Source organism: Heterocephalus glaber, unplaced genomic scaffold, assembly GCF_053883595.1.
Source record: "Heterocephalus glaber isolate CG9 unplaced genomic scaffold, H.glaber_assembly_v1.0 deba00001593, whole genome shotgun sequence".
NCBI lineage: Eukaryota > Metazoa > Chordata > Mammalia > Rodentia > Bathyergidae > Heterocephalus > Heterocephalus glaber.
Window position 1 is genome coordinate 3,910,723 of NW_028258368.1, and position 12,179 is coordinate 3,922,901.

General features: G+C 37.6%; 1 protein-coding gene across 18 annotated transcripts in view; it reads left to right on the forward strand.

Annotated features, from left to right (window-relative positions):
• Syne1 (spectrin repeat containing nuclear envelope protein 1) overlaps nucleotides 1–12,179 on the forward strand; it is a 473,610-nt gene that overhangs the window by 267,516 nt on the left and 193,915 nt on the right. For all 18 annotated transcript variants that reach the window (XM_087193553.1, XM_087193567.1, XM_087193559.1 and 15 more), the window contains 8 exons: nucleotides 555–872; nucleotides 1,613–1,768; nucleotides 1,921–2,091; nucleotides 2,660–2,986; nucleotides 4,355–4,507; nucleotides 4,902–5,069; nucleotides 6,879–7,055; nucleotides 10,219–10,365. In XM_087193553.1, the coding sequence (XP_087049679.1) occupies nucleotides 555–872; nucleotides 1,613–1,768; nucleotides 1,921–2,091; nucleotides 2,660–2,986; nucleotides 4,355–4,507; nucleotides 4,902–5,069; nucleotides 6,879–7,055; nucleotides 10,219–10,365 (1,617 nt within the window). The remainder of the gene's footprint in view (nucleotides 1–554; nucleotides 873–1,612; nucleotides 1,769–1,920; nucleotides 2,092–2,659; nucleotides 2,987–4,354; nucleotides 4,508–4,901; nucleotides 5,070–6,878; nucleotides 7,056–10,218; nucleotides 10,366–12,179) is intronic.

Genomic DNA, 12,179 nt, shown 5'->3' on the forward strand with positions numbered 1-12,179 from the left:
GTGTGTGTGATGATCCACCCTTCCAAGTTTGTGTGTCCTGTACCAGGGCCAGCTTGTCTTAGCCACAACATTCCCTAGAGTGAAACCCTGGCAAAGGTTCCCTTCTTAACACAAAGAAGATCTATTGTTCCTTTCTGGGCCCCAAGTGTAGCACTGAACCACTCAACATCAAAGCAAGACGCCTTAGATGCTTTAAGCAGATTACCATCCATAATACACCTAGATTATTCTTTTAAACAATAAGCCTGTAATCATGAGTAGCTTTGCTTCTTAGCTGAAAATCAAGTTTCAGAAGATGTTGACAAAAATTTGATGGGGCAAAGTGAACTGTGTGTTGATTATGTGAATTGGAAAATTTTCAGAATCTTTCTCTAAAGTTAGGAAATGATATTCAATGCTAGGTACAGATTTTTTTTTCTTAGTATTGGCCAGGATAAAATCAGTTTTTCCTAATGGGAAGGGTAAGGTCCCCTAATTTGTTTTGTGAGATGCGCTGGCCTACGCAAGTGTGAAATCTGAGTGATGCATGACCAGCTGTACCTTTGTCCCTTCAGGAGCTGCAAATGCACTGTGCAGAGGGACAGGCACTGTTGAATTCAGTGCTGCACACCAGAGAGGACGTGATCATAGCAGGCATCCCCCAGGCAGAGGACCGGGCATTGGAGTCACTTCGGCAGGACTGGCAGGCTTACCAGCACAGACTGTCTGAGATCCGGACACAGTTCAACAGCATAGTGAACAAGCTGCGGATGATGGAGCAGAAGTTTCAGGAAGTAGATGAATGGCTTAAAAAAATGGAGGAGAAAGTTAGTCTCAGGATGGGACGCCAGTCTAACTGGGCAACCAAGGAGATACAGTTACATCAGATGAAGGTCCTGCAAACACCAAGAAATGCCTTTGTCAAAGCACCAGATGTCTTACATAATTTGTTTCACTAGTATTTAGTAATTGTTTGTCCAAAGCTTGGATTTTGCAAAGTCTCTTTCTACTCATCTAAAAATTTAAATTAATTGAATGGAGCATTTTTCTTACATTTATTTTGTAGTTTGGTTTTTGATAGAATGTATTTTAATGAAAACATTTTATATTTTCCTCCCATATTCTATCATTGTCTTGTTTCATAAAGATACACAAATAGTACCATTATAGTCATTTAATTTTGTGCTTCTAATATGAAATTGCTGTAATACGCTACATTGAAATCATATTTGATAATTACTTTTATTCTAATTAGTATGTCATTTCCATGTGTACATCCAAACTCATGCATACGCCTTGGGAATCTTTTCATTATCCACCTCTTTTAAAGTTGATCTAAGTGCAAAACAAGATGTAAAATATATGTCGCATTGCTTTGCAAAAAACTTTTGAGTCAAAGTGTAATATATATTCAAAAGTATCCAAACTCATAAGCATACATTTTTATCATGCTGTTGTAAGACCTTTGCTTGCCAAAGTTATATATGACATATTTTCAAAATTACGTCTCAGAGCAAAATGTACTCTAACACATGCTGAACTAATGTTCCATTAGGAAGAAAGCATATAGTATCTGTCTTAGTCAACAATGGCTAAGACTGAGTCTTTACATCTGGTTCTCACATTATTTCAGAAATGGCATGAAGAAGTGACTGCGCATAAAGATGAAGTTGAGGAAGTCGGAGCTAAAGCGCAGGAGATACTGGATGAGAGTCACGTAAACAGCAGGATGGGCTGCCAGGCCACCCAGCTGACCTCCAGATACCAGGCCCTGCTCCTCCAAGTCCTGGTGAGCTCCTGCCTGTCTGAGAATGGGCCAGCCGACATCATACAACCAAACAGCCTTCTTTTCATTAGCCACTGGTGGAGAAGCATAGCTATCAACAAAGACCGAGGCCCTGCCCTGCCATTCAGGGTTCCATTTTCTCTTTTCTTTCATAGGAGCAAATAAAATTCCTGGAAGAAGAGACCCAGAGTTTGGAGGAATCTGAATTATCCCTCAGCTCCTATTCTGATTGGTATAGCTCGACTCATAAAAATTTTAAGAATGTGGCCACCAAAATTGATAAAGTAGATAAAGCAATGATGGGGAAAAAGTTGAAGACACTGGAGGTAGGCATTCATGCTTCAGGCTTGTCTCTGAGCTTTTCTCTTTCACTGGCAGCCTCCTTGGAATCCTGTGTGTTCATCCTGACCCTGTATGATTAGTAATACTTGGCTCACTGTTTCACTCCAAATACTAGTGCACAAGCTCTTTTAAGGTCAAAACCTGGCTTGCAACTTTTTGTGCTGGAATCATCTGAATGCCCATGAAGTTTTAACGAAATTCTAGTTTGACCCTTGAATACTGAGAGATAGAGATAGAGAGAGAGAGAGAGAGAGAGAGAGAGAGAGAGAGAGGGAATATGACCTCAAATAATGACCCAATGCCTTTTGAAAGTTTTTGATTTGGAAATGATATATTGATCAAAACTTTTAAAACATCTATTGAAGTGAGAGGGAGAGGGAGAGGGGGAGAGAGAGAGAGAGAGAGAGTTAGTTCCTGATTCTTGGAAGTTCAGACCTAGACGTAAATTTCAGAAACATATGTCAAAGGAATATAGGTGGACCTAAAAAGTCTTTTCTTTAAGAAAGAAGAAATAGGACTCTGTATTTGCTTCCTCTTCACTGTCTTTGTCAGGTTTTGTTGAAAGACATGGAGAAAGGTCACAGTTTGCTGAAGTCAGCCCGGGAAAAAGGAGAGAGGGCTGCTAAATACTTGGAGGAAGGTGAGGCAGAGATGCTAAGAAAAGACATCCATGATCGTGTGGAGCAGCTGGAGGAACTGACCAGCACCATGCGAAAAGAGCACGTGACCTTGGAGAAAGGTCTTCATTTAGCAAAAGAGTTCTCGGATAAATGTAAAGCACTGACTCGTTGGATAGCAGAATACCAGGAAATCCTACACATTCCTGAAGAACCCAAAATGGAATTATATGAGAAAAAAGCTCAGCTATCTAAGTACAAGGTAATACTGGTTGCCTGTTAATAGATGTGTGTGGAGGGCAGGGACGACACGGGAGGAAGACGATTTCTGATGTATGTCACTCATACAGATGCTGGAAAACAGCCCTGACAAGTCTGTTCTACTGATGGCGAGTGACACTGTCTATGTAGACGACTCCTTGGAGTTATTTGTCCACTCAAAGATTTGATATCCAAAAATTGTATCAATAAATTCATTGATTGGAGCAATCAATAAGTGGAGACCTTGTCTGACTGCTATCCAGGTGTAGAAATCCTCCAGATAAATTTTGCTGGCATCTGGATCCCATAACTATAGATTTTTATCTGAGCTAATCTATGGTAAATTGAAAATAAGATTCTATATTTGACAAGTTCTAATTAATCAACCATAGCTAAACAATTTAGCAATTAATTTTTGAAAGAATAAAAGCGATATAGACTCAGAGAGTTCACCAGCTCATAATCTGGAAGCAGTTATCTGAGCTCATATGTAGATCAGTTCTGTTTTTTGTTTGTTTGTTTTTGGTACCGGGGATCGAACTCGGGTCCTTGCACTTGCACAGCAGGCAACGAAACCACTGAGCTAAATCCCCAGATAAGTTGTGTTTTAAAAGGACTAGAATGGGCTGGGGATGTAGCTCAGAGGCGCAGTGCCTGCCTGGCAAGTGCAAGGCCCTGAGTTCGATTCCTGGTACCAAAAAGAAAAAAAAAAGAAAGGACCAAAACAATTTAGTGAGTCTTTAGGAATTACATAGTGCTGGCTTCTCCCAAAACGTTTCCTCTCAGAAGGGTCTTGTAATGAATATGTCTATTTCTGTGCTCAGCCTCTTTGCCAAGCCAACCAGCTTGTCTTTGAAGATGTCACATAAGAGTCACAACCCATTCTCCCGCCCCTGCACCCGAATCCTGATATATTTACATACTGCTTTTAGCCTATCTCACCAAGGTTGCAGCTGGACTTTGCCTCCCTCACACCACATCTAATTCAAGCTGGAACAAACTTCATGAACTCCAAAGCAAAAGATGGTGGCCTCACTCTGTCTTATGTTGAGATTCCTCTTTCCTTTGTTGAAAGGAATGAAGTATAAGCCAGAAATATAACTGTGTTAAATTTAGTCAAATGTAATTCTTTTCCCTGCTTTCATCTCTGCACATGAAACGCTGTTCGATGAACTACTCTCCTTCTGTACCATATTTAAAACTGTATTAGCTACAATGAATCATCTCTTTTTAATGTTTCACACTTGTTGATTCATAAACAATATACCTAGCTTTCTCTGATGCAGGTTATGTCTTGTATGCCACCAACATATGTGCATATTCATCTTACATGAATGGCTGGCTTTGATTTTTTTCTTTGTAATTCAAGTCATTGCAACAAACTGTGCTGTCCCATGAACCATCAGTCAACTCAGTGAGAGAGAAGGGGGAAGCTCTTCTGGATCTGGTCCAAGATGTTACTTTAAAGGACAAAGTAGACAGACTTCAAAGGGATTACCAGGACCTCTGCAGCATGGGAAAGGTAAAGAGAGACCAGAGATCCAGTCCAATTGTTTGCCCAAAAATGTGCACCGTGGCTCTTTTGTCTCTGTCAGATAGTTTTACAATTTGCTACTGGTCATTGTTTTTCCTTTTATCAGATGGACACATAAATGGCCTACAGACTGATGTTTTTCCATTCCTAATAATTTTCTTTTTATTGACTGATTGATGGATCAATTGCTGGGAATAGAACCTAGGACCTTGTGTGTGCTGAGCATGCACTCTGCACCCCTTCCATCCCTTTCCTAATACTTTCCTGATGTTAAGTAATTCTTCCTACCCTATGAGTTGGCCTGTATTTTTGAAATACAAAATCAGTTTTGAGTAGGCTTTTGGGCTTGAAAGTTATCTCTAACAGGTACCTTGTTTTCCAGGAACATGTCCTCTGCCTGGAGGCAAAAGTCAAAGACCATGAAGACTATAACAGTGAGCTCCAAGAGGTGGAAAAGTGGTTGTTGCAGATGTCTGGCAGGCTGGTGGCACCTGGCCTTCTGGAGACCAGCAGCCTGGAGACAATCACCCAGCAGCTGGCCCACCACAAGGTGCACATGGTCCCTACAGAGCTAAGCCCAGCATGGCTCTGATTGTTCTGCTTCTGTGTGTGTGTGTGTGTGTGTGTGCACATACGCGTACAGCTCTGGATTAAAATAACTACTTCTAAGAAGTCAGGTCTAAGACTCAAGCACAATGACAGTTGAGCAGAGTTGGACTTGATGCTCAAGTAAATCAAGAACAGTTGAATCTTGGCATTCAAGTTCTGAACAAGCTCAACACTTTCCATAACTAGTAGTTTTTATCTCAGGATTTAGTCTTCATGGAGTCATTTGTCAAAGAGATGCCTTCTATTTTAGAAAAATGCAGGCAAACACAGAATGCAAGACTGGTAATCAGACTAGCTGAGGGCACTTAGCCACTCCCAACCTCCGTGTTCACCTTTGTAAAGGCAGAAACAATACCAGCCTATGTCATAACTGCTGTCACAATCACATAAGATGACGTGCATGAAAGCATTTTGTAAACTATGAAGTTCAACACTGATCTGAGGTATTCTTATTTTTACTAATATGTATTTTTAGTAGTGACATGTACTAGGTGACAGATGGTCACAGTTTTATGGAAACATTCACTGGTGGTCTTATAGGGAAATACAGTAATTTTAGTCAAGAAGTGGTTGATATCTGCATTATGCCTTAGGAAAGCCAGTTAACCTCTCTGCATTCCTGCCAGAGGAAAATTTTTTATTTAACAAATGTGGATAGAAAAGCAAGCACTGTACCTTCCACTAAGCACTGGAGAGATGCCAACCCAGAAGGCAGTCTGTCCTCTCAGTCACCTCATGGTATGGTGATTCTCTTCCACCTTGAAGATGAAATGGTTCTTTTCAGTTGGGGGTATATAGTATCCATTGACCTAGCACCATTGAAGAAAAAGGGGGCTCAGCACTGCTGAAGTACTGCTCATGTTTTCCTTGGATGTATCAGTGTGTCAACCCAGGCAACCCTAGGCCCAAATGTGTCACTTGCCATTAGCATTATATAGCAGTAAGGTCATTAAAATCTGGTATGAAAAAGTTGGTTCCTCTTCCCTGAGTAATCTATGTGAATGCTCACTAGAGAATGCAGATCTGGGAAATGACTTGAGCTAGAACCCACAGAGCTGTGTCCAAAGCTGTGAGGAGAAGGCTCTGTCATTTACTACTGTGTTATTGGCAGTATATTATGTGAACTCTCTGAGCTTGAGTATTCTCATCTGTATAACAATGACAATGCATATTTAATAGGGCTTATATATAACTCTTGGGCTATAGTAGGTGCTAAATAAATGGTAAGGTGAATGTTATTTTTATTGATATAAATATTAGTGCATGTAAATTGTATATTATGTAAATCAATAATTAAATATTAGGTTATTGCAGAAATTTGATATTAATCATTAAATAAGTGAGGTATTGGTATAATTAGGTTAAGTCATAATTAAATTGTTTTAGATAAAAATTATACCAGAATTATATTTTATAGCTCTAATAAATATATAGATGTCCTTTTGTTTGGTAACAATATCACAGACAGATATTTCTCTGAAACACTCTATCTTAAAGTTACTTCATCATTCTCTATGTACATAATCCCTTAAACTCATAAATGCTACCCATCGGACTATCCTTAAAAACATACAAGTGCTTTTTTAAAATTTGTTAATCAATTAAGGTAATAAACCAGGCAAATTGTAAAATTCTTTCATAAACTCTGTCAGACAATGAAATTATTGATCTTAAATTTTCTATTTATGAATAGTTTGTTTCCAGTGCAAAGGAAAATTACGAGAGCTCTATATTTGATGCATTTCTGTAGGCCATGATGGAAGAAATAGCTGGTTTTGAAGACCGTTTGAACAACCTGAAAGTCAAAGGTGACACTTTGATTGGCCAGTGTGCTGATCACCTGCAAGAGAAGCTGAAACAGAATGTTCATGCCCATCTGCAGGGCACAAAGGACAGCTACTCAGCAATCTGCAGTACAGCCCAGCGTGTGAGTACCTGGAACATTCAGTGACAATGATGAATTATGCCCAAAGGCTGGGCAGTCTAGTGGCTTTATGCATGGAACTGGTGCCTGTCTCTAGGATAGTTTTGTGTGTTGACAGACAGGACATAAGAAGATAGATTTCTAGTCTGTATGTGAACACAGAGCTAATACATCACATATTTGATTGATGTGACTAAGCAATAACTTTCAGATATTCAGTTTTCTCTAAACTTTTATCTCAAGAATTATATAAATATGTTAAAAAGTTTTTTGGTTTGTTTTAATTTGTACACCAAAGCTTCTTTCTAATTTGCCATTTATTCTGTCATACTAAAATAAATGTATTTATGACAATTTTTATAATCATTATTTTTTAATTCTGTGTAGCCTAGGTTCTATTTTAATTCAATATTTTATCCATTCATATAGAAATTGAGAAAAAGAATAAGTACCAGTCATGAGTTATATTTTGTTCTTTTCATCACTTTTTATTAGTACATGTTTTGGTACATAATATTTATTTATTTGTTTGTTTATTTATTTATTGGTACCGGGGATCGAACTCGGGTCCTGCGCTTGCGAGGCAGGCAGCGGAACCAGTGAGCTAAATCCCCAGCTGGTACATAATGTTTACATTCTTTGTGGGGAGTTGGTATGTGTACACAACACATCTTAATTCCTTTTATTCTCCCCTCCCTCCATCTCTTGATTCCTTTTGCATTTGAGAAAGATCTCTCTCCCTACTTCCTATTATGCATCTTTTATTTTGCTTTTTATTTATATTTTGGCTTTCTCATCTAAATGAAACCATGTGCTATTTAAGCATCTGTGTCTGATTTATTCCACTTAACATTATGGCCTCGAGTTGCACTTTAATGGGTGTACATCCAGTAAAACAAAATCCTTAATCTTACAGAAAAAAGTCCAGGGTGGGTAAGTTTCTCTTCTAATAAAAGCTTGGTATAATAACTGAATTTCTTTCTATTGGAAATCTTAAATGGTGCTGCCAAAGGTTCTTATAAGTCAGTGGTGATGAACCTATGGCATGCGTGCTGAAGAGAGCCAAGTCGCCTCACATTGCCCCAGCAGCCAAGCATTGGATATTCAGGTTTAATTGCAGTGTTGGCACTTTGCCACAGTAAGTCAGTTTTGGGTTGCAGTTTGGGCACTTGTTCTCCAAAAGGTTCACCATCCCTGTTATATCCTGGAGACCCCTGCAGTTAAGTTCCAGTATTCTGTCCAGTATATAATGCAGGCCTGAGAAATAAAACTAAAAGAACTAGGAGAGAAAGAGAGCTGCCAGGAAAACCAATGCTGGTGCAACCTACAAAGCCACTGGCTAATCTCAGGCACTGACTTTTATTGGCAATCAACTGGGGTAAAGGCAAGCTATGAGCAAGGGCAGGGCTATGTGTGGTTTCTATGGAAATTAATGTAAACAAGGCTTGTAAAGGACAAGACAAAGCATTCTCAAATTAGGAACAGAATAGACAAATATATGGTTGTAAATAGAACATTATCCTTCTAGTAAGAAGGTTTTCGTTGTGGGAATGGAATTTGGGTGCAAGTTACTCTGACCTTGGCACATAGGCTTCGGCTAGACTCCCTTCTCAAAACAAGCCAGTTGTGGGGTTAACTCTTTACAGCCTGTTTTGGATGTAACCAGTATTACAGTCCTCTGCAGTTATAGACTTTGAAAGGTCTTCCATATAATTTTGTTCTTATAACTGGTAAGACACAGTGACCTGAGGAGAGGAATCTGTGTTCATGATGATAAAAAAAAAAAATCCTAGGTGACATTAGTTGACTCCCTAGACTTGAAAATTTCACTTTCAAAAAGTTACAAAAAAGGAAAGATAACTGCAAGTGGAATAAGAGAGTAAAAGGAGAGAGAAGAGAAAAATTAGCTTGGCTTGGACATGGAGCTTTCTGGTGAGCTCTTTCATTCACTCATTCCAAAGAGATTTATTTGGTCACTGACTTCCTTTATAGCAGGAATTGTCTCTACCTTAGAAATCCAACTTAAATTTTCTGAAAAAGCATGGGTGAATGTTGAAAAAGTCTAGAAAAGTTAAAAAATTTTAAAAGCCAATGAAAATCTAAGATTATAGAATTTCATAATTGAAGTTTGCAACAATGATACAGAACAAAATATCATGTTTATTTCTGCTTAGAATATGAATAAACAGGAATACACTCAATGTTAGATAAAAGTGATGAATCTTAACAGAAGCCAAAGAAAATCAGCATGCAGTTATTACATCTATTGTATCAATAATGAAAGCGAATGGACTAAGTTCATTTCCTACTTTTTCTTCTTTAATGATATGGTTTTCTCAGAAGGTGTCACAGGTATATTTTATCTTGAACTCTCAGAGACACATAATTGTTTCACAGTATGTCTTTATGAATAAAGTAGAAAATTTTGGATGATTGAGGGTTAATTACCTGAGTAGACACATCAGAAAATGTACGAACCATTCTGGATTATTGTGGTCTGGAACTTCTAAGAGAAAATGAAGGCATCAGCCCCCACTCTATGTTATAATTTTGTTCCAGTTTTACCCTACCCTACAGCAGAAGCAGCACAGTTAGAGAAATATTGGTTATCTTTTCTTAAGATGCTTTTTATCTTTACTTTTAATTCCTACCTTTAAAAAAGGAAGGAAGGAGGATGGAAAGAAGGGAAAAGGAATTTTTAAAAATGAATTAAGAAATATTATGTACATGTATCAATTCCCCCATGAGGAGTGTAAACCCCATTTACTATAAACATGTACTAATAACAAATGAAAAAAATTATGTCATTTGGAGAAAAGCCACAGAAATTTTTGATTTTGTATGTCATTTACTTTGATAATTTCATGCATTCTAACACATTTTGACACTTATGTGAATTTTGCTCATTTTTTCTTCCCTTAGTTAATATATTACATTGTGATGTATGGATTGAGAAATTAGAAACCAACAAGTGGCTATTGTATTTTACAATGCTTTTAACTGAACATACCCAAGCACCTTAGATATGTATGTGGTATTAGAGAACACTAGGAGAATATCCATTGAAATAGATTGGTCAATGGTCAATGTACTTCATTTAGTTCCTGTGATGTTTATAGGGATAGAAGGCAGCTCTCATAACCTCAGCATGACTGTTCCGCTCCAGGTGTACCAGAGTTTGGAACATGAACTTCAGAAGCATGTCAGCCGACAAGATACCCTGCAGCAATGCCAGGCTTGGCTTTCTGCAGTCCAGCCAGACTTAAAGCCAAGTCCTCAGCCACCTCTTAGCCGGACGGAAGCCGTTAAGCAAGTAATAGACTCCTGAAAGTTTTTCATTCTTATGAGTCATTCATTCAGTCAAAACATATTAAGTACCTTTGATGTACCAAACTGAGCTGGCTCCTGGGAATATAAAGGTATAAATAAGGTCAAAGCTTTGGCTCCAGTCATGTTCATGTTCCAGCCAAGATGATGTGCTGCCAAGGTAGAATAGAAAGAACATGATCTCTAACCAAAGATGAACTCTAAAAGCTAAATCACTTGATTTTTCTGAGCCTGTTTGTTACTATATAAAAAAACATAAAGTGACGATGATAAGGATCATAGTTCTTCCATCTCTCCAGGAGGCTAGTTCTAGGATCCTTGTGGATACCAAAATCTACAAGTCCTTTGTATAAAAAGTAGACTTTATATTGTCTCTAGATTACTTGCAATACTTAATGCAATGTAAAGAGCTGCTACATGCTTTTTTAGGGAATGACAAGAAAAAAAAGTCTGTACATTTTCAGGACAAACAAGATTTTGGTTTTTTCTGATATTTTCGATTTGCAATTGGTTGAATCTGTGGATGTAAAACCCACAGACACAAAGGGGCAACTGTACATACTTTTGAAAGTTATGATGAAGTTCAAATGTCATACCACAAATGAACATGATTTATAATAGAAAAAGCAATACTAACTTCTCCTACAGTTTTTTTGTACAACAAGGTGCTTAATAAATGATTACTGAATGAATGACTGATGGAATGTTAATTGTTATCATGAAAAGGGAATTTGTTGCATATTAATATGATATCTACAAGCTTTAAATTTTGTTGTTGAGACTTCATGAAAATATAGGAGAAATATTTTTCTAAATTTTGTACTAAACAGGATTTATATGGAGTATTAACTTTGTGAAAAAATGTTTTAGAATTTAGTTGCAAAAGTTATTGCTACCAGGTATGAATAAATGGCATTAAATAAATAATTCCATTTTATTACTAGGAACTAAGATTAATGTAGTGCTCTTGTTCATTTGATCCCCATACACAATGTGTCTACTTAATTCATCCCCAAAATATACTTTCTAACTTGAATGATTTACATTATTTACATAATGAAATAGTTCTTATAAATATCTATATTATATAAAGGAGAGCATCAGAAGAAGTGAAATGTGGCTGTCTTTGGGTGAATAAAAAGAAATTAAAGACTGTCTATATTCTGCTTTTACATTAGACTGAGCTTTCTGTAGTCATTCTTTTTCTTGTGACTCTGTTACCAATTTATTTTATTCAGGACAATTGAGATTAAAGCTTCATTTTTCTTCTCTGTTACTAAAAAAAGAAAAAAAAGAGGGAGAAAAAGTATTAATCCCAATGACCTTTTGTTAGAACAAGACAAGATTTACTATACTCTCCTGAATAAGTTGTACCCAGCGGGTGGGGAGCACTGCAGAGAAACACATTCTTGTGTTTCTGTGAAGGCAGAAGAGATTCACCCACAGAAGCCTTTCTGGGGGCTTCTAGAATGGAAGAGCAGGCAATGAACTTCTGGCAGAGAAAATAAGCCCAGCCATCTGTTTTGGACTCACTTCAATGAACCTCCAAACTCACTCTGACCATGGCCTTGTCTCCAAAGTATGTGAAAGCATGTTAGGAAACAGATCACAGTAGGCTATGGGTTCTTTTTCTTTCTTTTTTTTTAACATTCAGGATTTTTATTTGATTTTTTAGCAGACAATTTACATACCTCCTTCACCCTTTCCTTTAAGTTAGTGTGACAATTCCATAGTAAACTACTTAAAGAGAAGCTTCGGTCAAGAATGGAATGAAATCACAAAAACAAAACAAAACCACTG